This window comes from Lissotriton helveticus, chromosome 3_1, assembly GCF_964261635.1.
Source record: "Lissotriton helveticus chromosome 3_1, aLisHel1.1, whole genome shotgun sequence".
NCBI classification, from domain to species: domain Eukaryota; kingdom Metazoa; phylum Chordata; class Amphibia; order Caudata; family Salamandridae; genus Lissotriton; species Lissotriton helveticus.
In genome coordinates, this window is record NC_136061.1 from 625,895,220 (window position 1) to 625,918,780 (window position 23,561).

The following is a 23,561-nucleotide window of genomic DNA, read 5'->3' on the forward strand; positions in this document are numbered from 1 at the left end:
TTGTGATGAGAGTTGTTTCCTCATGGCCCAGCAGTGTGTAAGTTGCTTCTTCCTTGAGTCGCTTCTTCTGTCTAGAGAAGCAGTTGGGCGCAATGAGAGTGGAGCATCAGGTCCATGCGCACAAAACACGCTATGCTCTGATTGATACTTGGAGCGTAAAGGAAGGAACACAGACTCGGTGCTAGCCTGTGGTGTTTAGAGCACTTTGTCATCGTGCTGAACGTGTAGGTCACGTGATGCAATATGTCACTGTGCTAACGTGGCCGCCATTTTGACTTGGGAAGGCCACAGCTACAGACAGATAGCATTGTTTTGGATTATTCTTCAGCTACCGTTTTCAGTCAGCGTTTGAAGGTTTATGGCGCATTAAAAGAAAAACGAAAGAAAATAATTGTAGTGCTCTTCATTGTGCCTATGGTCAGGACTGAAGGATCACTTGAAATTGTTACTACAGTCTGCTCCTGCTCCCATTGTGTTATGGTCAGTACTATTGATTCCTTTGATATTTTACACATTATAAACCTTTCCATTAAGTTTTTCATTGAACTATAAGTTGGGTCACTTAAGTACAACTTTAAGAAAAAATGCAGTTTGACCCCACCAGCCAAAGTTTTGCACAGCAAATGGGAATTGCCTTTACCTTGGATGAGGTGGAAGGAGGAGTTTATTACTTTTATGAAAGCTGTTGATGGTGAAACGATGTGAGTCGAGTGGGAGAAAAATATACTTTTACATTGTCTTGGATCAGAGAGTCCAGATCTTTTCAGAACCTTACCTCGAGTAACTCTTTCAGGGGGTCAACTAGACATGGATGTGTACAAAGAGGGGCTTTTAAGGATGGAACTTACATTTAAACTCACTACCAGCATTGGTTTGAATAGATTTAAGTTTTATACTAGGGCGAAAAGGGATGGAGAATTACATTTTTCATGGCCTTAAGAGCTTTACCCATAACTTGTAATTTTGGTCCCATGACAAATGAGATGATTAGGGTTCAAAGCATAGTTCATGTAAAAACCAAAAATATTCAGGAACAATTATGGGTCAAGGATGATCCTAAGGTACAAGATGCCAATTCCACTGCTAAGGCATTAGAACAATCAGAAAAGTGGTTGTCCACTATTAAGGGCACTAGCATGTAAGTGGGAAATGTTGATGATGTGTGTGTGTGGTGAAACGTCATGATGAGTACCGGGTAGACTGCAGTAACATAAGTGTTTTGCGTCCTAACAATTCTGACAATTTAAAAAAAATCAAAAAATAGAGAAGACTAATGCATGTTAAAGGTGTGGTAGCAATACACATATTGCATCCTGTACTTTGGTGGCTGACTATCAACAAAGAATGCATTTTGCGCATGTGTGCGGGGTTCTTAAGAAAAGTCCTGGATAGATGCAGGGTGAAGTGTCATTAGACACAGAAATAATAGAGAACAAGCTGGATGGAGAGTATGGAAGGGTCACAGATAATGGGCGAGATATTGTATTATCCATTCAAGAGGATGGTGATGGTGAAACAGAACAAGGGGTAAAATAATCCACCAAAGTGAGAGGTTCACATTTTTGGAGTGGAGCTGGAACTTATGGCAGATTCTGGTTCTCTATGGACTGTAATAACTCGACAGTATTTCCTGCAATAGTTTGAAAGAGTCATAAATATTAGTCAGTTACAGCCTTCAGACTAATAGCTGAAAACTTTGATGGGTCCACCATCTAAGTTCCACCAAATGGATGGTAATATGTGTTTGGAATTGGAGTGGTAGGGAAGGTGGGCTCAAGTTAAATAATTTGTGTCAGTACAGGGAGTGAATGTGTTGGGATGGAGAGATGAATGGAAATTGGGATTTATTTTAGATCCTTGAGGTAGTGAACTCGTGTCTTTGTTAGCTGAAAAACAAATATTATAAAATGATGAAGGTATGGAAGAAAAATGCTTTCAAGATGACATCTTAATTTCTCTAGGAATGAGAAGGAGTGCATAATGTAAAATGATTCAAAAATCTATAATGTTTCTAAGTCTCGCTTTGTCTGGTGATGGAGTGGTGCCAAAGAAATCTGATGTAGAAGATATAACTGAGGCACCAGCACCTGTTAACAAAGAGCAAATGCAGTCTTTCGCTTGCATGTGTGAGTACTATATCAAATGTATTACAGATTTTGCCATTAAGATGGAACCGTTGAGGAAGACTCAAACCTGATTTTGTTTGGTTGGAAAGACAGCAGTTAGCATTTGAAAATATTAAGCGTGAAATTGTAGAAGCTCCTACGCTGAAGCTGTTGTGCATGGGAAAGGAGTGTGTTATTAGTGTACATGCCAGTTTGTATGGTGTGGGTAGTATATAGTCCCAGAGATGTGGTAATGGTGAATAGTTTGTAGCATTTGCATCATGTCACAGACATGATGCAAATGACACAGAAGGAAAATGCTACTTACCAGTATGCATCTGTTCTTGGCATGTAGGGCTGCTGACATTCATATCTTAGCATAGATCGCCGCCTAGTGTTGGGTCCGGATGTTTGCACCTTGTTGTCTTGGAAGAGTCTTCGAAGTATCACGAGATAGGTGACTCCTCCCCTGGACTATAGTGCGCATGGGCATCTTCTCGATCCTCAGATTGTTTTTCGCCATTGTGGCAAAGATGGAGTATAGTAAACTAAGAGATGACCATGTAAATGTATGTAAAGAAGATAACCATGTAGCTATGACAGGCACCGGGGAGGAAGGTGGGCGATATGAATGTCAGCAGCCCTACATGCCAAGAACAGATGCATACTGGTAAGTATCATTTTCCGTTCGAGGCATGTGGGCTGCTGAATTCATATCTTAGCATAGACTGTATAGCAGTTTCTCCTCTAGCGGTGGTCGCCTGTATCAGCTGCAGTGGTTTGAAATAGTGGTTTAAGGACAGCCTGGCCTACAGCAGCTTGTTGTTTGGCTTGCACGTCAACACAGTAGTGTTTAGTGAAAGTGTGTATGGTAGACCATGTAGCTGCCCTACATATGTCTTCTAAGGGAATATTTCCTAGGAAAGCCATGGATGCCCCCATTTTACGCGTTGAGTGTGCTTTAGGGGGAACTGTTAAAGTGCGCTTTGCTTTTTGATAGCATATTTGAATGCATTTAACTATCCATCTGGCTATTTCTGTTTTGGAAATGGGATTGCCCTTATGTTGTGGTGAAAAAGCGACAAATAGTTGCTTTGTCTTCCTGAATGATTTTGTTCTGTCAACTTAATATAAGAGAGCTCTTCTAACGTCTAGTGTGTGTAGGGCTCTTTCAGCTACAGATTGCGGGTTTTGAAAGAAAACTGGCAATTCTATGGACTGATTGATGTGGAAAGTGGATATAACTTTTGGCATAAATTTCGGGTTTGTACGCAGCACTACTTTATTGTGGTGAATTTGCATGAATGGTTGCTGAATGCCACCTTCCATGTTAAGAATTGTAGTTCACATGAATGAAGTGGTTCGAAGGGAGGTCCCATGAGTCTGGTAAGTACTATGCTTAAGTTCCAGACTGGAGAAGGTGGATGCTTTGGAGGGATAATTCTTTTAAGTCCTTCCATAAAAGCTTTGATAGGTAGGATTCTGAATAGGGACACATGTTTCTTTTGAAGATATGCTGCTATAGCAGCGAGGTGTAGCCTTATGGATGAGTATGCTAGGTTACATCTCTGAAGGTGTTGCAAGTAACAGATTACATTTTGGATGGAGGCATCCAATGGATTGATTTGATTATTATTACAGTAAATAACAAATCTTTTCCATTTAGCTGCGTAACATGCTCTGGTAGTGGGACGCCTTGCTTCTTTGATAATGTTCATACAATCTGGAGGCAAGTTAAGATATCCGAATTCTAAGATTTCAGGAGCCAGATCGCTAGGTTCATCTGACTGGGATCTGCCTGCCTGATTTCTCCATGGTTCTGCGTTAGCAGTTGTGGCGAGAGGCACAGTCTTTGGTGAGGAACTACTGAGAGTTCTAGGAGCGTTGTGTACCATGGCTGTCTTGCCCATGTGGGAGCAACCAGGATCATTGTGAGTGACTGTTGCCTTAGCTTGCGTGCCACTAATGGAATCATTGGGGTTGGTGGAAAAGCGTATGCAAATCTGCCTGACCAGTTCATCCATATCGCATTGCCTTGTGACAACGGGTGTGGGAACCTGGCGGTGAAGAACGGGCATTTTGAGTTTTCGTTAGTGGCAAACAGATCTATGTCTGGATGTCCCCACTTTTGGAAGAATGGTTGGAGAACTTGAGGATGAATCTCCCATTCGTGTATGTGCTGACTGTGTCGGCTTAGTAGGTCTGCTATCTGGTTGTCTGTCCCTTGGATGTGTTCTGCCAGGAGATAAATGTTTTGAGGAATCGCCCACTTCCATATGCTCTGTGCTAGGTGAGATAGTTGCAGAGAGTGGGTGCCCCCCTGTTTCTGGATGTAGTACATGGCTGTCATGTTGTCCGTCCAGATCAACACAGTCTTGTTGCACAAGTATTTCTGAAAAGCTCTCATTGGAATTGCCAGTAATTCTAAGTCGTTTATAAGTGGAGTTTTTGGTTTGACTGTCTAGAGACCTGGACTGTATTTTGAAGGAGATGGGCTCCCCAACCTGTCAGTGATGCGTCTGCAGTTAATACTACCTGTGGAACCGGCTCTTGGAACAGTCGCCCCTTGGAAAGGTTTTGTGGGTTCCACCACTGCAGAGAGCGGTAAGTGCGACTGTCTACCAACACTAGGTCTTTTAGTTGTCCTTGAGCTTGGTTCCACTGGCGTGTTAGGCATTCCTGTAAGGGGCGCATTTTAAGCCGAGTATGAGGGACGATGATGCCTATAAGCTGCATGAACACTCGAGCTGGCAGGGAGTGTTGTGGCCGAAATTTTTGAATGAGAGATTGTATGTTGTCTATCCTGGCTGCATTTGGATATGCCTTTGCTATGGAGGTGTCTATTGTTGCTCCCAGATATTGCTGTATGTGGGAGGGTTGCAGATGTGATTTTGATTAATTTATTGAAAATCCTAGATTGTGCAGTAGCTGGATCGTCTGTGAGGTATGGCTGGCACACTGTACGTACGAATTGGCTTTTATGAGCCAATCGTCGAGGTAGGGGAACACATGGATGTGTTGCCTTCTGAGGTGTGCTGCCACTACTGCTAAGCATTTTGTAAACACCCTTGGTGCTGTGGTTACCCCGAAGGGGAGGACTTTGAATTGATAGTGCTGACCTTCTATTGTGAACCTGAGGTATTTCCTGTGAGCTGGATGTATGGGTATGTGAAAGTATGCATCCTTGAGGTCTAATGTTGCTAGGAAGTCGCCTTGCAGGAGTAGTGGGAGTACCTGTTGTAGAGTGATTATATGGAAATGATCTGAGTGGATGTATTGGTTCAAAGGTCTCAGGTCCAATATTGGTCTGAGGGAGCCGTCTTTTTAGGGAATGAGGAAGTATAGAGAGTATACACCTGTCCCTTGATGTTGTAATGGGACTGGCTCTATGGCACCCTTTTCTAGCATGGATTTCACCTCCTGTTGTAACAGCATGATATGTTCTTTGGACATTGGACGGTGTTTGGGTGGCATGTTAGGTGGAGTAGATTTGAGTTCCAGGCAGTAACCATACTGGATAATTTGTCTCACCCACCTGTCTGTAGTAATGGTATTCCAGACAGGTAGGAATTTTTGTTAATCTTCCTCCGACTGGTGTTAACTGGTCTGGAGGGAGTGTGAGAAAGTCACAGTTTGGTGGCGGTGGAGGCTCAGGTGTTATTATTACCACGTCCTCTGCCCCTTGTTATTGTTTTCTCTATAACTTCCTCTATTGGAGCCTTTATTAAAGGTGCCTTGTGTAGTACTTTTATATGATGAAGATGTTTGTGATGTGTTGCCTCTGCCTGAGCCTCGAAAGGAGGAGCGACGAAAAGAGCTTCTAGACTGTTGAAATTGAAGTGCCCCCATGGACTTAGCGGTGTCAGTGTCTTTTTTCATCTTTTCTAAGATGGTATCCACCGCAGGCCCAAATAAGAAATCCTGGTTAATAGGTTGATTGAGTATGGTAGACTGCACTTCATTTTTAAAACCTGAAATGCGAAGCCAGGCATGCATGCGTAGCAATACACTAGTGTTGACAGACCTAGCGGCTGTATCAGCTACATCAAGGGCGCATTTTATGGATGCGTTAGTAATGAATTTCCCTTCCTGTATTAGGTCATTAGCTTTTGCCTTATAGGGTTCTGCTAGGTTTTGTAGTAATCCCTCCAGTTTGTCATAGTGTGCTCTGTCATAGCGTGCTATGAGAGCTTGTGTATTGGCAATCCTCCAGGTATTTGCTGCCTGGGAGGCCACTCTTTTCGCTGATGCTTCTAGAATTTTTGACTCCTTGTCAGGAGGGGTAGCATCACCCGTTGTTTGTGAGTTTACTCTTTTCCTAGCGTTAGACACAACTAGGGAGTCTAGTGGTAGTTGAGACCTGATATAAGAGGGGTCTGTAGGGGCCAATTTATATTTCTTTTCAATCCTTGGATTGAGGACACGCGCCCTGGCTGGGTCTTTAAAGATGTCTGGTGCGTGCTTTAGTACCCCTTTTAGCATAGGGAGTACACGTACACTCTTCTCTGATGTTGAGAAGGTGTTAAATAGGAAATCCTCCTCTATAGGGTCAGTGTACATGTGTACACCATGATACTGAGCTGCTCTGTCCACTAGTTGGTTAAAAGTGACAGTGTCATCAGTAGGAGACGTCTTTGTGGGGTATGTAGTGGGATCGGGTATGGGCTGCGTGTAATCTGTGTCATCAGGGTCATTATGGTCACTCCATGTGTCATCTGGGTTCCCTGGATCGTCAGGTGGTATAAAATCATCCTGAGGATCTTCCCCCATGTCTTCTTCCTGATCATAATCTACAAGTGAAGGAGAATATGGAATATAAGGCATGTTGGGAGTGAAAGGAGGAGGTGTGTAAGGTCTTGAAGGGGATGTGCCAAAGTCCTTTTTCTTAGGAGGAACAGGAGAAGGGGCTTCAGTGTCCAGTCTTCTTTTGTTTTTATTGTAGACTATATGTCCTTTTTCAGGGTCTATATACAGTCTTTGTTATGGATCTGGGTGAAAGAGTTCTTCCTCCTCTGTCCGTGGCGCCGAAGATTTTGCTTTTTTCGGCTGTACGGCTTTTTTCGGATCGAGTGTCTCTTTAGGCTGGACGTTTTCATCATGTGAAGCCTTCTTAGGGTCGACGGGCTTTTTCGGCTCGACGCCTTTTTTCGGTTCGATGCCTTTTTTCGGTTCGACGCCTTTCTTCGGTTCGACAACGTTTTCAGGGTCGACGACCTGTTTCGGCTCGACCACCTTTTTCGGCTCGACAGCTTTCTTTTGCTCTACGGCTTTTTTCGGCTCGACGACCTTCTTCGGCTCGACGGCCTTTTTCGGCTCGACAGCCTTTTTCGGCTCGGCGAGCTTCTTCGGTTCAACTGCCTTCTTCGGTTCAACAACCTTTTTCGGGTCAACAGCTTTTTTCGGCTCGTAGGCCTTTTTTGGCTCAACGGCCTTTTTCGGATCTACGACCTTTTGGGGTGGAGTGGCTTTGCTCGGTCCCGGGGTACCGGAAGGCTTGGTTGTGATCTTCGGAGCCGAGCCAGAAGGCGGGGCTTCTGAAGTGGTGTTTCAGTCGCGGCTAAGGCATTTGTACGATGCTTTCACCGGAGCCTTGTGTGGAGGTGGAGACGGGGTAGGGGCTTTGGTACTCACGATTTGCCCCGGTGTGATCTGGTCATCTGAGTCCGACTGGTCCTCTACGGTGACTATTTTGAGGTCTTCCGAGCCCTCTGCATCTGGGAGTTCATGTTCATCGTTGAAAATGTTTTCCGGTTCTGGTGCCTGCCGCTGCATTTCTAGTCGAGCAGCTCCTCGGTTCCGGATAGTCTTTTTGGACCGGAACAGAGCACAAGCTGGACAGTTTTCTTCGTTGTGCTCCGGAGATAGGCACCTGTTGCATACCCTATGCTTGTCGCTGTGTGGAAATGTGGCTCCACACTCTGGGCATTTTTTAAACGGGGTACTTTCCATCAGCAGAAGGTCCACGTGGCGTCGAAAAGGCCCAACGGCCCGCGTCGACAACCGGAGAGAAAAGGAAGTTTTGTCAAGTCGAGGGACACCGAGTGGAAACAATACCGTCAAAAGTATAAAGTTGGGGGGCGTGGCCGAGACAGCGATGTGAGAAGACGTGTCTCGAGCGAGCTCCGTCGCCCCGCTGCTTTCTCAAGCCTGTATTAGCGTAGTTTTCGGGGGGCACACACTCCTGGAGACCCTCTGTGTACCACTGAACCTGCTGAAGTTCCTCTCTGGTGGTGATCTGCGGCTGGAAGTCCACACGCGGCAGCGGCATCAAACTCCGGAGCTCCTGTGAACGGCCGTTGGCCGCCATCTTACAACGGGGCCTGCTGCCGGGCCGCTTGGACCGGCCCCCACGGCGACGACCAACACTGTGGTTTGGGTGAGGCACCGGTGCACCCCTGACCCCTCTTGTGGCTCCACTGCAGCGGAACCAGCCTGACGCCATAGGGGACGTGCCGGTGCTGTCGGGGCCGGGCTGCCGAAGGCGGGGCACACAGCAGCGGCCCGGGCACCGAGACTACGCGAGCCCCCGGCTTGAGCCGGAGCACCAGGCCCGACCCAGAAGGATTGCCGGAGACCTCCCGCCTGCGGGCCCTGGCCGCGGCTCCCTCGCCCACCATCGGACTCCTCCGGTGAGCTGCAGCGCATCGCCCCCCCCTCCCCGCCATCTCCCGGGGACCTGGGGACAGCGAGGCCCGGCCGCGGGCCTGCCCGCCATTTTGCCCTCTTGGTGGGGGACTGGCCCCAGCATATGGAAGATCCCTGCCGGGGTGGACGATCTGGAAAGGAATCCCACCGCTGCATACCGGTAAGGCCTGCGCCTTGGGGGCCCTCAGCATAGCCGCCCTCGCCCCCTGGCTCCCTCTTCGACGCAGCCCGCCCCTGCCGGGCCTTGTGAGCTGCTGACTTGGCGACCCTGCTGCGCACCTACGGGGACTCCGGGGGTTTCCACCGTCACTCTCCCCTGCTCCTGGGACTCTTGCAGCTGGGACGCTCCCGGGGGCCTTCTTTGACACGGCCAGCTGGGCACCGCGCTGGGGGTGGATTCTGGCCCAGGCGGGACCAGGAGGCGGCGCCACATCACGTCCTTTCGGAGATCCTCCGCCTGCAGGCCCCAAGCCCGACCCACGTGGAACACCTGCCGCCATCGCCCCCCTGGCGCCTCTCCGGCCTACAAGCTACAACGCCCCCCTGGCTGCACTACCTGCCCCCGCTCACGCGCCTGGACTGGCTCCCGGGGGGAGGCCCGACCCTGCGTCCCGGGTGAGGCTCCGGAGCACCCCTGCTCCCACCCGTGGACTCCCTGCACCAGCGGAACCAGCCTGTCGCCGGCGGAGTCGCGCCGGAGCGGTTGGAGCCGGGCTGCCACGAGCGGAGCACACGGCGGCGGCCTGGACGCCGAGCCTACGCGAGCCCCCGGCTTCGGCGGGAAAAACAGGCCCAGACCCGAGGACTTGCCGGCGGCCCCTGCCCGCGAGCCCTTGCTCCATCGCCCGTCGCTGGACCCACCCGGTGAGCTGCAGCGCGCTGACCTCCTTCCCCCCCCCCCCCCCCCCCTGCTGCCTTCCCGGGGGGTCCGGCGGTTGCGGGGCTTAGCGGTTGGTCTACCCGCCATTTTCCCCCCTCGGCTGAGGGCTGATCCCGCTCACGGACGATCCTTGCCGGAGTGCCCCCGGCTGCCCTGGACTCACTGGCAGCGTGCAAGCGGACCCTGAGCCTTGGTGAGCCCCATATCCTCTGGACAAGTCTTCTGGCCGCCTCCCTGCTAAGGCCCGGCCCCGCCAAGCCTGGTGGGCCGCAGACCGGGCACACCTGCCGCGACCACACGGGGACCCCGGGAGCCTTTGCCTTCTGCTTTTCCCGGCGCTGGGCTTCCCGCAGCTAGGGAGCTGGGACGCCTGGGGGGCCCTCCTGGACACTCCTCGACTGCTGTGAAGGGGCTGGCTGGACGCTGCTCTGGGAACAGGCCCTGACCTTGGTGGGACGAGGGGACTGAGCCTGGTCGGGACTCTTCGGGGGCCCCCCGCCTGTGGGCCCCAGGCGCGATCTGCCGTGGGACACCTGTAGCCATCACGCACCTAACGTCTATCCTGCCTCATCGCTACCTTGCCTCCCCGGTCGCTGCTCCCGCTCCGGCGGCCCCACCACATTCTGGACTCCTTCAACTTGAGTGCGCCCCACGCCTTGTTAGAGGACGGACCTGGCTACAGACAGCGAGGGCAGCGGCACGCATTACCATCTCCTGCATCGTGACCATGAGCCCTAGATCGTGGGACCCGGACAGCTGCACCGCAGGGCACCAGTGCGTCCTCCCTCGAAGCACCCCCCACCTCGACCCGGCGATTGTGCGTGGAAGCCGAACCTGTCCCCCGCTGCCCCGTGCCGCCTTGAGTGGATCATGACTCGCGGCAAGGGGACCAAGCTGGAACCCCCGCCCACGACGACCAGAGGGGCATCAGTAGCTTCTATGTGGGGCAAGGCGGGCTCCCCGCCATCTTCCGGAGGCCCCTCATCGGCGTCAGGGGGGAAGCCCCCGCCGCCAGCCGACTCTCCACCGGTGACGCAGGCCTTCATGACCTCCTTCATGGCCGATCTGAAGACGGAGATTGGATCCCTCAGAACGGAGGTCCACACCTGCGTCAAAGAAATGCGCAGGGAAGTCACTGACCTTGGAGATCGAGTCGACGGCCTGGAGAAAACGGTCGACTCCCGCACCGAAGACCTGGAGCAGATCTGGCAGAGAGTGGCGACCCTTGAAGAACAACACATCCAGCTTCAAATCAAGCAGGAGGACCTGGAAAACAGGGGACGACGCAACAACCTCCGCATACGGGGCGTGCCACTTGGAGAAGAGGGGACTAATACCATGGCCTACGTGGCCCTGCTCTTGCAAGCGGTGTGGGGCGAGGAGGACGCCCCCCCGCCGCGCCTCGACCGTGCACACCGGGTCTTTGGAGCGGGAGGAAAAGCGGGCCTCTTGCCCGACATCGTCACTAGGCTCCACTACTTTACCGAGAAGGAGGCCATTTTGAAGGTAGCTAGGGACAATCCAGACCTGCGGTACGAAGGCCACAAGATCCAGATCTACCAAGACTTGGCCCCCACAACACTCCACAGGAGAAAGGTCTTTCGCCCGATCACCGAGAGGCTCCGGACCCTCAACGTCTCCTACCAGTGGGGCCACCCTTTTGCTCTCATCTTCAAGTGGGAGGGCAAGCGTAGGGCTCTCCGGTCCTACCGAGAAGCGGCACACCTGCTAAGCATGCCGGAGTCCCCGGACCACAGCCCGACTCGCCCCCCCCGCTCGGAGAGGGGCCCCCCGCGCCCAGATTGGTCCACTGTGCGCCCCCGACGAAGGTCCCCTCCGGTGGACGCGCTCTCTGCTTCTCAGACCAAACAGGACATTATCGCACACATCCGCTCCCTTGAGGGCGACCGCGAGGGGCAGGCCTCCCAACTCCTCGCTTCTGGCTCGGAGGGTGGGGATCGCCCCTCAACGCCGGATGGCCGCTGATCGCTGCTGTTGTATCACATGCTACCCTGGGCGCGCGCTTGCCAGCTGGGCGCTTGGCCTTGCCCTCTTCAATCACGATGGCCTGATCCCACTGCTCTAGAAATGGACAACACTCTTCGCTTCTTCCAGGCCGAGCACCACATCGCCGAGCTCCAGCGCCCTGTGGGCGCCTGACCGGGCCGAATGGACCCCACGGCCCGGCACACCCCCCGAACTACCTCGAGGCAGCGGGGTAGACGGGCTCTGAGACGACTTGTTTGCACACTACTTTTCCAGATCTCCGCTCCCCCCCTTTGTCCCGTAGGAAGTGACATTCCTGAGTTCGTCCAAACCCTCGGGTAGAGGATGTCCGGTACCTGGGACACTGTACACTGGGCCCGTTGGCCTGTTTTGGTTCTCTTCCCCCTCTGCGCCTTTTCTTCTTTCTTTCTCTCCTCTCTTCCTACTTCCCCCTTACACATCCCCCTCTTCCTGTTCCTTCCCCGCGCTTGCGGAGGGGTGGCATGGTGGGTCCTGCGGGGGTTGCCGCGCTGGCGACGGGTTGACGCTTCTGCTGTCCCGCTTGCGGGGAGGTCTGCTAGGCCGGGTCCTGCGCGACTCCAAACCCCCTTAGAGCTATGACAGCAAATATCCCTACACCCTTGAAGGTCCTTTCCCTTAACGTCAAGGGGCTCAACTCTCCCAACAAGCGAAGGCAGATATGGCGCTACCTCCTGCACCACTCCCCCGACATTGTTCTCCTCCAGGAGACACACCTCCTCAGGGGGGACATCAAACGCATGGCGCACCCTAGATACCCCACACAGTTCTGGGCATCCTCTGACACCAAGACAGCGGGGGTGGCAATCCTCTGTAGGGCTGGCATTAGGCGGGGACCCATGAAACCCTTTAAAAGCACTGACGGGCGCTTCCTCCGAACCACGGTACAGATAGGCTGTGCACAGTTCACTCTAGGATGTGTGTATGCACCCAACTTGTCGCAGGACAAATACCTCCAGACACTATTGCGGGAACACTTCCCAACGGGCGACGCTAATACAATCCTGGGCGGTGACTTCAATCTTGTTTGGGACCCCGAGCTGGACCGCGCGGGCGCCCCCTTTAACGGCGCGGGAGCGATGTCTTCTACCCTCAAGACGCAGCTTACGGACCTGGGTCTCGTGGACGTGTGGCGCTACCATAACCCGGGGTCCCGAGATTACTCCTTCTACTCGCATTCCCACCGGACGTACTCCCGTATCGACTATCTGTTTACCTCCCTTGAACTGGCCCGAGACTCCTTAGCTGCTGCTATATCCGACATCTCCCTGTCGGACCACGCCCACGTGGAGCTGTTACTGCAGGACGCCCAGGCTCGTGCCGCTCGCGAACGCAGGTGGGTGCTCCCGCCGAGAGTCCTTCGAGACCCGGATGACGTCGCCAGCATCCGTGACGCCATAGACTCGTATTTCACCGTTAATGACACCCCTGACCTGCCCTTTCACACGGTGTGGGACGCCTTCAAGGCCACCATTCGGGGCCACATCACCTCCTTGGCGGTGGCGCGGAGGAAGGAGGTGTTCAAGTTGGAAACTGACCTGGCCAGTGAGATCAAGCTGGCGGAGGCCCAAGATCGGGACGCCCCCACTCGGGCGACAAAGAGAGCCCTTGCCAATCTCAGGGGGCAACTCCGCGCCCTGCGCACTAACAAGGCGGAATTCTCCCTGCTGGCGCTCAAGCAACGGTATTATGAGGGAGGGGACAAAGTAGGTCGCCTACTAGCAGGCAGACTGCGGGCGCGCGCCGCTAGGGCCCACATCGCTAATGTCAAGCGGCAGGATGGCACCCGTGCCACCTCTGAGAGGGCCAAACAGGCTGCATTCGTTGATTATTACTCCTCTCTATATGCCGAGGAGCCCACCTCTGCGGAGGCACGGGAGGCCGTGCTCGCGAACTTTGAGGGATCCCCGCTGTCCCCGGCGTGTGCAGCCACGTTGGAGGAACCCCTGCGGGAGGAGGAAGTGACAGAGGCTATAGGGGACCTCCCCGTGGGGAAAACCCCGGGGCCGGATGGCCTGCCGTTGGCCTTCTATCGCCTGTTCCTGACCCAGCTCCGCCCGCATCTGCTGCGCCTCTACGGCTCCTTTTCTGACGCCACCGGCCCGTCCCCCGATATGGGCATGGCGGAAATAGCCTTGATCCCCAAACCTGGGAAGGACCCCGACCTGTGTGCTTCCTACCGCCCCATCGCCCTCCTTAACACCGGTCTTAAGATTTACACTAAGATCCTGGCCAAACGGCTGGATCCGCATATGCCGGGTCTGGTGAACCCGGACCAGGTGGGTTTTATACGGGACCGCCAGGGGGCCGATAATGTTCGCAGGTTGGCGCACTTGGTGGGAAAGGTACACCATTGGAAAATCCCGGCCTGCCTCCTCTCGCTAGACGCGGAAAAGGCCTTCGACCGGGTCGACTGGACCTTCCTGAGGGCGGTCCTTGAGAAACTGGGTCTTGGCCCTACCATGATCTCCAGGTGCATGGCCCCTTACATTGGACCACAGGCTAGAATCCGGGTCAACGGCCAACTGACACCGCCGCTCTCGATCCACAGGGGTACGAGGCAGGGATGCCCGCTCTCGCCGCTCCTGTTCGCCCTGGCGGTTGAACCGCTGGCGGAGTTGATTAGGCGTGCCCCTGACATCCATGGCATCCCCCATGGGGGGCGTGCTAACAAAGTAGCGCTGTTTGCGGACGACCTGATCCTTACTCTCACGAACCCTCGAGTCTCACTCCCAGCGGTACACGACGCCCTCACACTGTTCGAGCGGGCGTCCGGCCTTAAAATTAACCACACCAAATCTTGGGCGCTTAACCTCACCATCCCCGAGGAGGAGGTCTGCCTCCTGAGGGAGGTCACGCCCTACCGTTGGGCGGATGAACACATCAAATACCTGGGTCTGGACCTCACTCCCCGCCTCGACTCGTGGTCCTCGAGGAACTGGGCTGCTTGCCGAAAGGATGTCCTGGCGGACCTGCGGAAATGGAAACCCCTGATGATTTCCTGGTTGGGGCGGCTCAACGCGGTCAAGATGTCGATCCTCCCCCGCATTCTATATGTCTTCCAGTGCCTCCCCACCCCGATACCGATTCACTGCATCAAGACCCTCCAACGCGACCTCACGTCTTTCATATGGGGAGGCAAACGGCCCCGGTTCTCACAGAAAGTCCTCATGGAGCCGAGGGACAGGGGCGGCCTCGCCTGCCCGAATCTTCTCCACTACTATTGGGCGGCGCATCTCCGGTTCGTGATAGAATGGGGTGCACGCGAAAGCGACAAGCACTGGTTCCACATGGACCGAGTGGTTACGGGGCGCACCATATGGGACCTGCCTTGGTTACCGCGGGTGGCGCGCTCCAGAAGTGCATACATGGCGGTCCCCACGAGGACGGTTCTTGAAGTATGGGACAGAGTGGCAGTGTCCAAAGGTCTGACCACGTTCCCCTCTCCGCATACCCCCATTGCAGGCAACCCGCACTTTCCCCCTGCTGCTCAGACCCGGGCGTTCGAGAGCTGGACCCAAGGAGACTGCAGGGTTGCAGGAGATCTTTTTCTTAGTGGGTCGCCTAAATCGTGGCTGGACTGCAAAGAAGAGTTCAACCTCCCCTCGACTGCCAGCTTACAGTACGCGCAGCTGCGCCACTGGACCTCGGGAGACGACATGTATCAGGCTGCTTCCAGGGCGCACACTCCATTTGAGAAGTTGGCACGCTCCCTCGGGGGACTGAAACGACTCATCTCCCAAATTTACAACATCTTGCAGCACCCCTCCACTCCGCCTGCGCATCCCTACCAAAGGCAGTGGCAGACGGCAACTGGCACTGAAATCACGCCATCTCAGTGGTCTAGGCTCTGGAACGACATCCCCAAATCCTACCGCAGCATCCCGCAGAGGGAAAATGCGTACAAGATGTTAACACAATGGTACTACACCCCCCTGCGACTCAGCAAAATGTTCCCTGCCTCCTCACCGCTGTGCTGGAGATGTGGCACTGCGACTGGCGATTTCATACACATCTGGTGGTCGTGCCCTGCCCTGGCTGTCTTTTGGAAGGAGGTCCTCAGTCACATTAAGGAGGTGTTGGGTTTTCCCCTCCCTGAGGAGGTTTGCACACTACTGCTGGGTATACGACCCCCCACACTTAAAGCACTCACGCGCAGCGACTGGATCCTCACCCTCCACATGCTAGGCGCTGCCAAACAACTCATTGCACTATACTGGAAGCGGGCTGAGGCACCGCCGATAGCTTCCTGGTTCGTGCGCCTCTGGCAGGTCCTGACCATGGAGCTGCTCACGGCACGGATACAATCAAGGGGGGTGCGATTCAAGGCAGTGTGGGAACCCCTCGTGCGTCACCTGTGCTCCATCAGCTATGCCCGCCACATGCCTCCCAGGCTCCGCGCTTTGCAATTGTTTGAGGACGCCCTCATCCCTGCCGACCCAAGCAGACTAGGCTCATAGTCACTTCCCCCAGTGCTGGTTTGCGTCTTATGCCTCTTGTGGGCGACCGCAGGTACACCTCCCTGGCCCCTCTCCACCTCACCCCTGCTCTCCCTCTTCCGACTTTCTCTTTTTCCTTGCCTTGCCACTCTGGCTTCCGCCCCCCTTTGGGGCAGTTTGGTCCCTGTTGGGCCTTTGAAAATGTGACACCGCTGCTCTCCTTCTCATACGCGCCTCCCCCGTACTATGGCACATTGCCAGCACATGGCCACCTCTTGCTTTCTACTCCCTTAAGCCACGCGGCCGGCCCCCCGGGGGTTGTAGGCAGGGCGCTGTGTTAAGGATTCCACCTCACCTGGTTACCTACTCCTGTTACTGATTTTTCTCTGCGCGGCCGGCCCCGATGAGGGGTTGTAGGCTTATCGCTGTGTCCACAATAAAAACAGATTTGAATAAAAGTATAAAGTTTTAGCGGTGGAAAGTTGGAAAACTTCGGCCCCGAAGTTGGAGTTGTCGTGCATCCGAACCCAATGGCGGAAAAAAACAATCTGAGGATGGAGAAGATGCCCATGCACACTGTAGTCCAGGGGAGGAGTCACCTATCTCGTGATACTTCGAAGACTCTTCCAAGACAACAAGGTGCAAACATCCGGACCCAACACAAGGCGGCGATCTATGCTATTCAGCAGCCCACATGCCTCGAACAGAAGATATGCAGTGATTGAGAGGGAAATGGTGGCATGTGATTGAACAATTTAGGAACTACGTGTAGAAAATTTGCCCAAATGATGGCCACAAGCCATTAGTCAGCATATTGTATCCCAGTGGGGGAAGTAATTCCATGTCACATATTGTTAGACTCACTTCAAGATTGCAGTTACTGTGTCAGCAGTCTGAAGCAAAAAGTGTTATGCGTGAATGTGGTATGGTGGCCACGATTAAGGCCATTGTGTGCAAGAAGTTTGATGACATTCAGAAGAATTCTGAAAGGAAAGTAAGAGGAAAGACAAAGTATGGCAAGCCACCAAGAAGTATGTGTTGGAGGGTTGGGACAAAAGAAAGGAAATTGTGCAAGAATATTACCCATGTTCAAAGTGGCAGAGGAGTTAGAAACTGAGGGTGATTTGTTGTTCAACAATGGAAAATGTGTTCCTCCGAGTAATGTGCAGGAGATGATTCTCAAGTTAGCCCATAAAGGCATGTCCGATATGAAACATCTTGTGAGTAATTATTTTGATGGCCTGGAGTGGACAGGACAGTGAGGGAGTGTGAAGTGTGAGCCAGTAGTGAGAAGATGTTAAAAATTAATACTGGTCCACTTAAGTAGATACATATGATATATCCGATCAATTTAATTTACTTCCTATGGATGCTTGGTTGGTTTGGCACTGATTGGCTATCATCCTAAATGGCCAAAGCTGAAATTGGTGTAAAAAACTTTGACCAACAAAGTAAAAAATTCTTCAGAGCGGTCTACAGTTGCCCATCTGTTTTAATTATTGATAGCGGTGTAAAGTTAAGATTATCTGTGATTGTTTCTTAAACATTGTAGTTTTAAACATATGATGACCACACTATATGAACCGCATAGGAAAATTCAAGTTGAAAAATTCAACAGAGTTTTGAAAGGATACATAAATGAGGCACACAGAGGAGGACGGGACTGGAAAAATTCCTCGAGGGAAAAGTTGTGGTTGTACCGTAAAACTTCACACACCACCACTGAGGTTAGCTTTTTCAAGTTTTTCAAAGGTAGAGATTTGGTTTCAAGTTTGTGCCATTGGTGATTCAATATGAAGTGTAGAAGAGTGGAAAGCAAGTGTGATTTTGAAGAGGTTGCAAAAGGGTGAAAAGAAACAAAATAAATAAAAGAAATGGTATGAACCCAAACGGATTGCGAATGGCACATGAGATCAAACTTGGAGACTGGGTTAGACTTCTAAAACCAGGATTAGGGAAACATGTGCTTCTAAATTTGATAAGACCATGAAAGTGGTAAAAGTATTCAATGTGTTTCGATTCAAGATGGTGAGGGGTGGCATGTAAAGTGGGTGGATAAATACACTGGGCCATTGCCTGTGAGTGATGAGGATGATGCGGACAACGAGGACAGATCATTTTTGTAAAAATTCATAAGGAAGTTCACTAAGGGTGCTGACAGCGGCGGACAATGAGACTTCCATGTTGCATGACAATCTGCGAGGTCAAGTGGAGGGGGGTGAAATAATGGAAGAAACTATGGCCTCAAGAGTTAAAGGTGCGAGCAGGTTCTGGCAACCGCCTATCAAATTTGCTGAATTTGATAAATAATGTTTTCTGTTCACCTGTGGTTTGTGATATTTTACGTTGCTACCCTGGCTATGTTTTTAATATTTTTTATAGTTTTTCAGTATGTTGTTCTTTCTTAAGTTATATTTATTTTATTGTTTTACTGTGTACTTAGTCCACATACAGTTTGTTTGCGAACTGGAATGTGACCTCAAGTGTTCCACAAATTGAAGTAAAAGGGCCTAATATCACTCACCATGGTACGATCTCCAGGCTCCGCCCCTCCATACCTGCAGTAGGAACCACAAACATGCATTAGACATGGAGACCATACAACAACATTTTTCAGGGAAAAGAAAAATCATTGTGCATAATTCTTGTAACCCCAAGTATTTCCCACTAATCACAACATTCTCACACACTCACTCATGTTCCCCTCCTAACCCCTCTTCTCATCACAACACCCAGTCACCTCTTAATCTCAGTGTCTACTCCTCTCCACCATATCTTTCCCCTGATTCCTTTCCTAGGTAGACAGAAGTCTGGGCCAAAGCGAAGGATCCTACTTTTAGGTCTCACTTAGGCAGCGCTTGCACTGTCTCTTCGAGACCTGCTGTATTCAGGATATGTGCAAAACCAACAATTGATGGACGGAATGTTGCACAATGGCAAAACATTCACCCCCAGTTACAGATCTGGGTTTAATCCATCGTTATTTTGCTCACTACAACCCCCAGTTCAGACATGGCCATATGCAAATCAGTCTTGACCCTGTGCCTCATGGAAACAGTCCATCCCGAACTGCCAAGCCGTGTCTTCCCTGGACCAGAATCAAGCATCCTAGGACCGATTCCTGGCTATCAGCCTTCTTCAGCCAGGATAGCTTGATTCCAGTGGCATGGAGAGCACGGGACACACGTCTGATCATACCCGTCCCACTCGGGATGACAAATGCAACACCAATAATTGATGGACAGAATGTTGCACAATGGCAAAACATTCACTCCCAGTCACAGATCTGGGTTTGATCCATCGTTATTTTGCTCACCACACCACCCCAGTTCAGACATGGCCATATGCAAATCAGTCCTGACCCTGTGCCTCATGGGAACAGTCCAGCCTGAACTGCCAAGCCATGTCTTCCCTGGACCGGAATCAAGAATCCTAGGACCGGTTTCTGGGTATCAGCCTTCAGGAGAGCACGGGACTCACGTCTGAGCATTCCCGTCCCACTCAGGGTGAGAAATGCAAAACCAACAATTGATGGACGGAATGTTGCACAATGGCAAAACATTCACTCCCAGTCACAGATCTGGGTTTAATCCATCGTCATTTTGCTCACCACACCACCCCAGTTCAGACATGGCCATATGCAAATCCGTCTTGATCCTGTGCCTAATGGGAACAGTCCAGCCCGAACTACCAAGCCATGTCTTCCCTGGACCCGAATCAAGCATCCTTGGACCGGTTTCTGGCTATCAGCCAGGATAGCTTGATTCCAGTGGCATGGAGAGCACGGGACTCACGTCTGAGCATACCCGTCCCACTCGGGGTGACAAATGCAAAACCAACAATTGATGGACGGAATGTTGCACAATGGCAAAACATTCACCCCCAGTCACAGATCTGGGTTTAATCCATTGTTATTTTGCTCACCACACCACCCCAGTTCAGACATGGCCATATGCAAATCAGTCTTGACCCTGTGCCTCATGGGAACAGTCCAGCCCGAACTGCCAAGCCATGTGTTCCCTGGACCCGAATCTAGCATCCTAGGACCAGTTTCTGGCTATCAGCCTTCATCAGCCAGGATAGCTTGATTCCAGTGGCATGGAGAGCACGGGACTCATGTCTGAGCATACCCGTCCCACTCGGGGTGATAAATGCAAAACCAACAATTGATGGACGAATGTTGCACAATGGCAAAACATGGTGAGCAAACAAACGATGGATTTAGGCCTAGATCTCTGTACTGGGGTGAATGTATGAAAATTGTTCTGCATTGTGCCCATCAACTGTTGTTTTTGCATTTGTCACCCCGAGTGGGACGGGTATGCTCCGACGTGAGTCCCGTGCTCTCCAAGCCACTGGAGTCAAGCTATCCTGGCTGAAGACGGCTGATAGACAGAAACCGGTCCTAGGATGCATGATTCGGGTCCGGGGAAGATATGGCTTGGCAGTTTGGGCTGGACTGTTCCCATGAGGCACAGGGTCAAGGCTGATTTGCATATGGCCATGTCTGAACTGGGGTGGTGTGGTGAGCAAATAAAAAAAATGCGTCCCCACACATTTCTTTTCTTTTGCTTCACTTTTGAAGCAATCGCCGCATCCGCACTTTAGCTTAAGATGGTTAAAACTAAAGCGTGCATGCTGCAATTGTAAAAAAAGTAAATAAATAGACAAAAAAGCGTGTGTCATCACACCTTTTTTTTCCAATTTCTTTACTTTTCTTACAATTGTGGCACCTGCGCTTTAGCTTTAAACATCTTAAGCTAAAGCGTGGGTGCCACAATTGCTTAAAGATTACATAAATAGAATAAAACCTTTGAGAATGCAATAGCTCTTGCATTACTGAAAGCTTGAGCAATGGCAATAGCTCACACTTTCAGTAATGCAAGGCCTAGTGCATTGCAAATGCTTGTTAAACGTAAGTACAAGAAAGTCATGCAGAGGCAGGAGTGACTCATGACAACAGAGTTTCATGTTGTCATGAGTTATGCTGCAGAAGCTCAAAAACACTGTGCTTGCAGGAAGAAATGTGTCTTGAACCTTTTACAGTAACAGAAGTACACAGGCACAAACCTCTTCATGGCTGCAATCCCCGCATCTACTGCTTCACACCAGACTGCAGGTCCGCTGCCCGTCTGCAGGGCCTGTGCAGCCGCCAGGAGAAAGAGACTGTAAAGCTGAACAGGACATAAGAGAAAGCTCTTTGTTAGGGTAATTCAAACCTTGCTCCCTTCCTTGAAGCTGAATATAGTTATTCTGCAGAGCTTCACTGACCGAATCCTACACATTCTGCAGGGCAGATCTTATTTTTTTAGATTACTGTTTCTTATGGCCAGACTCCCTCTCAGAACAATTTAATTTGTGAGGGCCCTTCACACTCACCGCCCCCGAGGAGCCCCCCATCCTCTCCAGCAGGATCCTGGCCAGAGCAGAGAGAAGCTGAGCCTGGTCTGTAGACACCGGGGGCAACTTTATCCACTCCTGGATAGCTAAGGAGAAAAAAACAGGAGAACGTCAAGAAAGGATTGACTTTATATGCGACATAGAAAGGGTGAGTGTTTACAAAGTAGGCACAATATTCTAAAGTCGATCCAAAAACTGGGCCTCGAATCTGACTGGTGAAAATGTCCATACCCATTGAACATAGCCTGTGAGTCATGTAGTCTTAAAAGTGACAAACGTTTGTGTCACCGAACAGGAGACCAGACAATCCGGGTCACGCTGAGCTTATCCAATCCGGTAGGTAGCAGGTTTGCAATAGCTGCCTTTCAGCCCAGCAGGCATGCATCTAGGTGTAGGAAAACATGGCCTCGCTCATGCCCGTGTCTGTGCCTGTCTCTCGTGCCTGCTTGCTCCTACGAAACGTGTGCTCCTTCACCTCACTTGGTTCTTGTCACTTATCTCGACTTCACATGTTCTCTCGCCTTGCTTGTGTACTTGGGTCCCACTGGTGTGCTATCCCCCGAGTGTTTCCCAGAGGAATGCATGCTTGGTACCCGGTAGGCCGCTCTCTCACCTTGTGCCGCTCTTGTGTGGGTGCTCCCGCAGTCTCCATCCCCTGCAGCTCGGTCCAACTCATTCAGTTGGTCTTCAAGGCTGAAGAGGGTGCTGCACACCTGTTCCAAGATTCGCCTCATGGTGAGCGATAAAGGGACTGTGCGGAGAAGAATGACAGTCGGCATTAGATGCTTAGTCGAAGACGCGGTGATCATTTCCACAACATTACCCATAACTGTCTACCACTTACCTAGAACTTCATCTTCAAAGCTCAGAATATGCTGTAATTACTCTGTTTTCTACAGGGGGATTTCCCAGCTGCCACCTTTTAGCCTTGGGGGCGACTACAGCACAATAAGAGATTATGTATCATATTTCTGCACATTGTTTTTGACTGGTGTACAGTGATGCATTTATAACGCTGTAATACCATGTCAACCCACAGGAAAAACAGGCCCATGGCCAGGTTTTCGCTGGTGGTAACACTACAAAATGAATTAAAACCTGCACAAACAATACTTCTGCAAGTTATTTCCCATTTATGTGCCGAAAGTGATAAATCTGCGGTAATACTACGCGTTACAGGTAGTCATTTGATTACCACTCTGTGGTACTACTATTATATATTAAGCAGGCCACTCTAAATAAGGGCCCTAGATACAACATGCTCACAACTCAAGTGTCAGTCTTTCCCATTCTAGTGTCTGCAGCCTTTCCAGCCTAGTTTTGATAGTTTTCTCATCCCTGCATCAGGAGCTTTCTCTGCCATCGTGGACTGTCTTCCTATCCCATTTGGAGAGGGGGAGATCTTAGGGGAGATATGTCAGAGAGGGGTGAGAGCAATGTATGGGAGGGATAGCGTGAAGGACAGGAAAACTGACCATCAAGAGGGGGAGCGTTTGGAAAGAAGAGATTGTAGAATAACAACCGACTGATGGATGAGAAACAAGCTACACAGGGAGGATATAGGGTCAGGGTAAGAGGGCAGGCGAGAGATGTGAGTGGGGACACAAAGAGGTGGGGGAGAAGGACGTAGATTGAAGAGATGGACAAAGATGAGAGGGTGGTGGAAGGGACAGAAATGAGGTCGGGATGGTACTAGAGTATAGAAAGGAGACTCGAGAGTCTGGTGAGAAGGGCAGAGACAAGGTGAGATACGGAGAAAGAGGTGAGTGAACAAGAAGGCAAAGAAGGTACGATGGAGTGTATGATGGGATAAGCGAGAAAGAGAGGGTACCGTGGGCAGTACTAGAGGCCAGGAGAGTATGGTGAGAAAGGAATGATTGGAGTAAAAGGGTGGGTGAGAGGAGATCGGAAGAAGAGGTAGTGAGAAAAAAAGTAAAGAGGGTGGGGTGAAAAGAATAGTTGGAGGGGTAAGTCAGGTAAAAAACAACCTGGCAAGAAGGTAGAAAAATATGTGAAGAATGAAAGCAAACACATGAGAAAATGAAGAAAGTGAAAGAGGGCCATATT

General features: G+C 51.2%; 1 protein-coding gene across 3 annotated transcripts in view; it reads right to left on the reverse strand.

Moving 5' to 3' along the window:
• Positions 1 to 23,561, reverse strand: part of TKFC (triokinase and FMN cyclase) — a 348,508-nt gene that overhangs the window by 22,637 nt on the left and 302,310 nt on the right. For all 3 annotated transcript variants that reach the window (XM_078680630.1, XM_078680628.1, XM_078680629.1), the window contains exons 13-16: positions 22,108 to 22,245; positions 21,474 to 21,580; positions 21,165 to 21,268; positions 18,619 to 18,652 (exon numbers count right to left, since the gene is read on the reverse strand). In XM_078680630.1, coding sequence (XP_078536756.1) covers positions 18,619 to 18,652; positions 21,165 to 21,268; positions 21,474 to 21,580; positions 22,108 to 22,245 — 383 coding nt within the window. The remainder of the gene's footprint in view (positions 1 to 18,618; positions 18,653 to 21,164; positions 21,269 to 21,473; positions 21,581 to 22,107; positions 22,246 to 23,561) is intronic.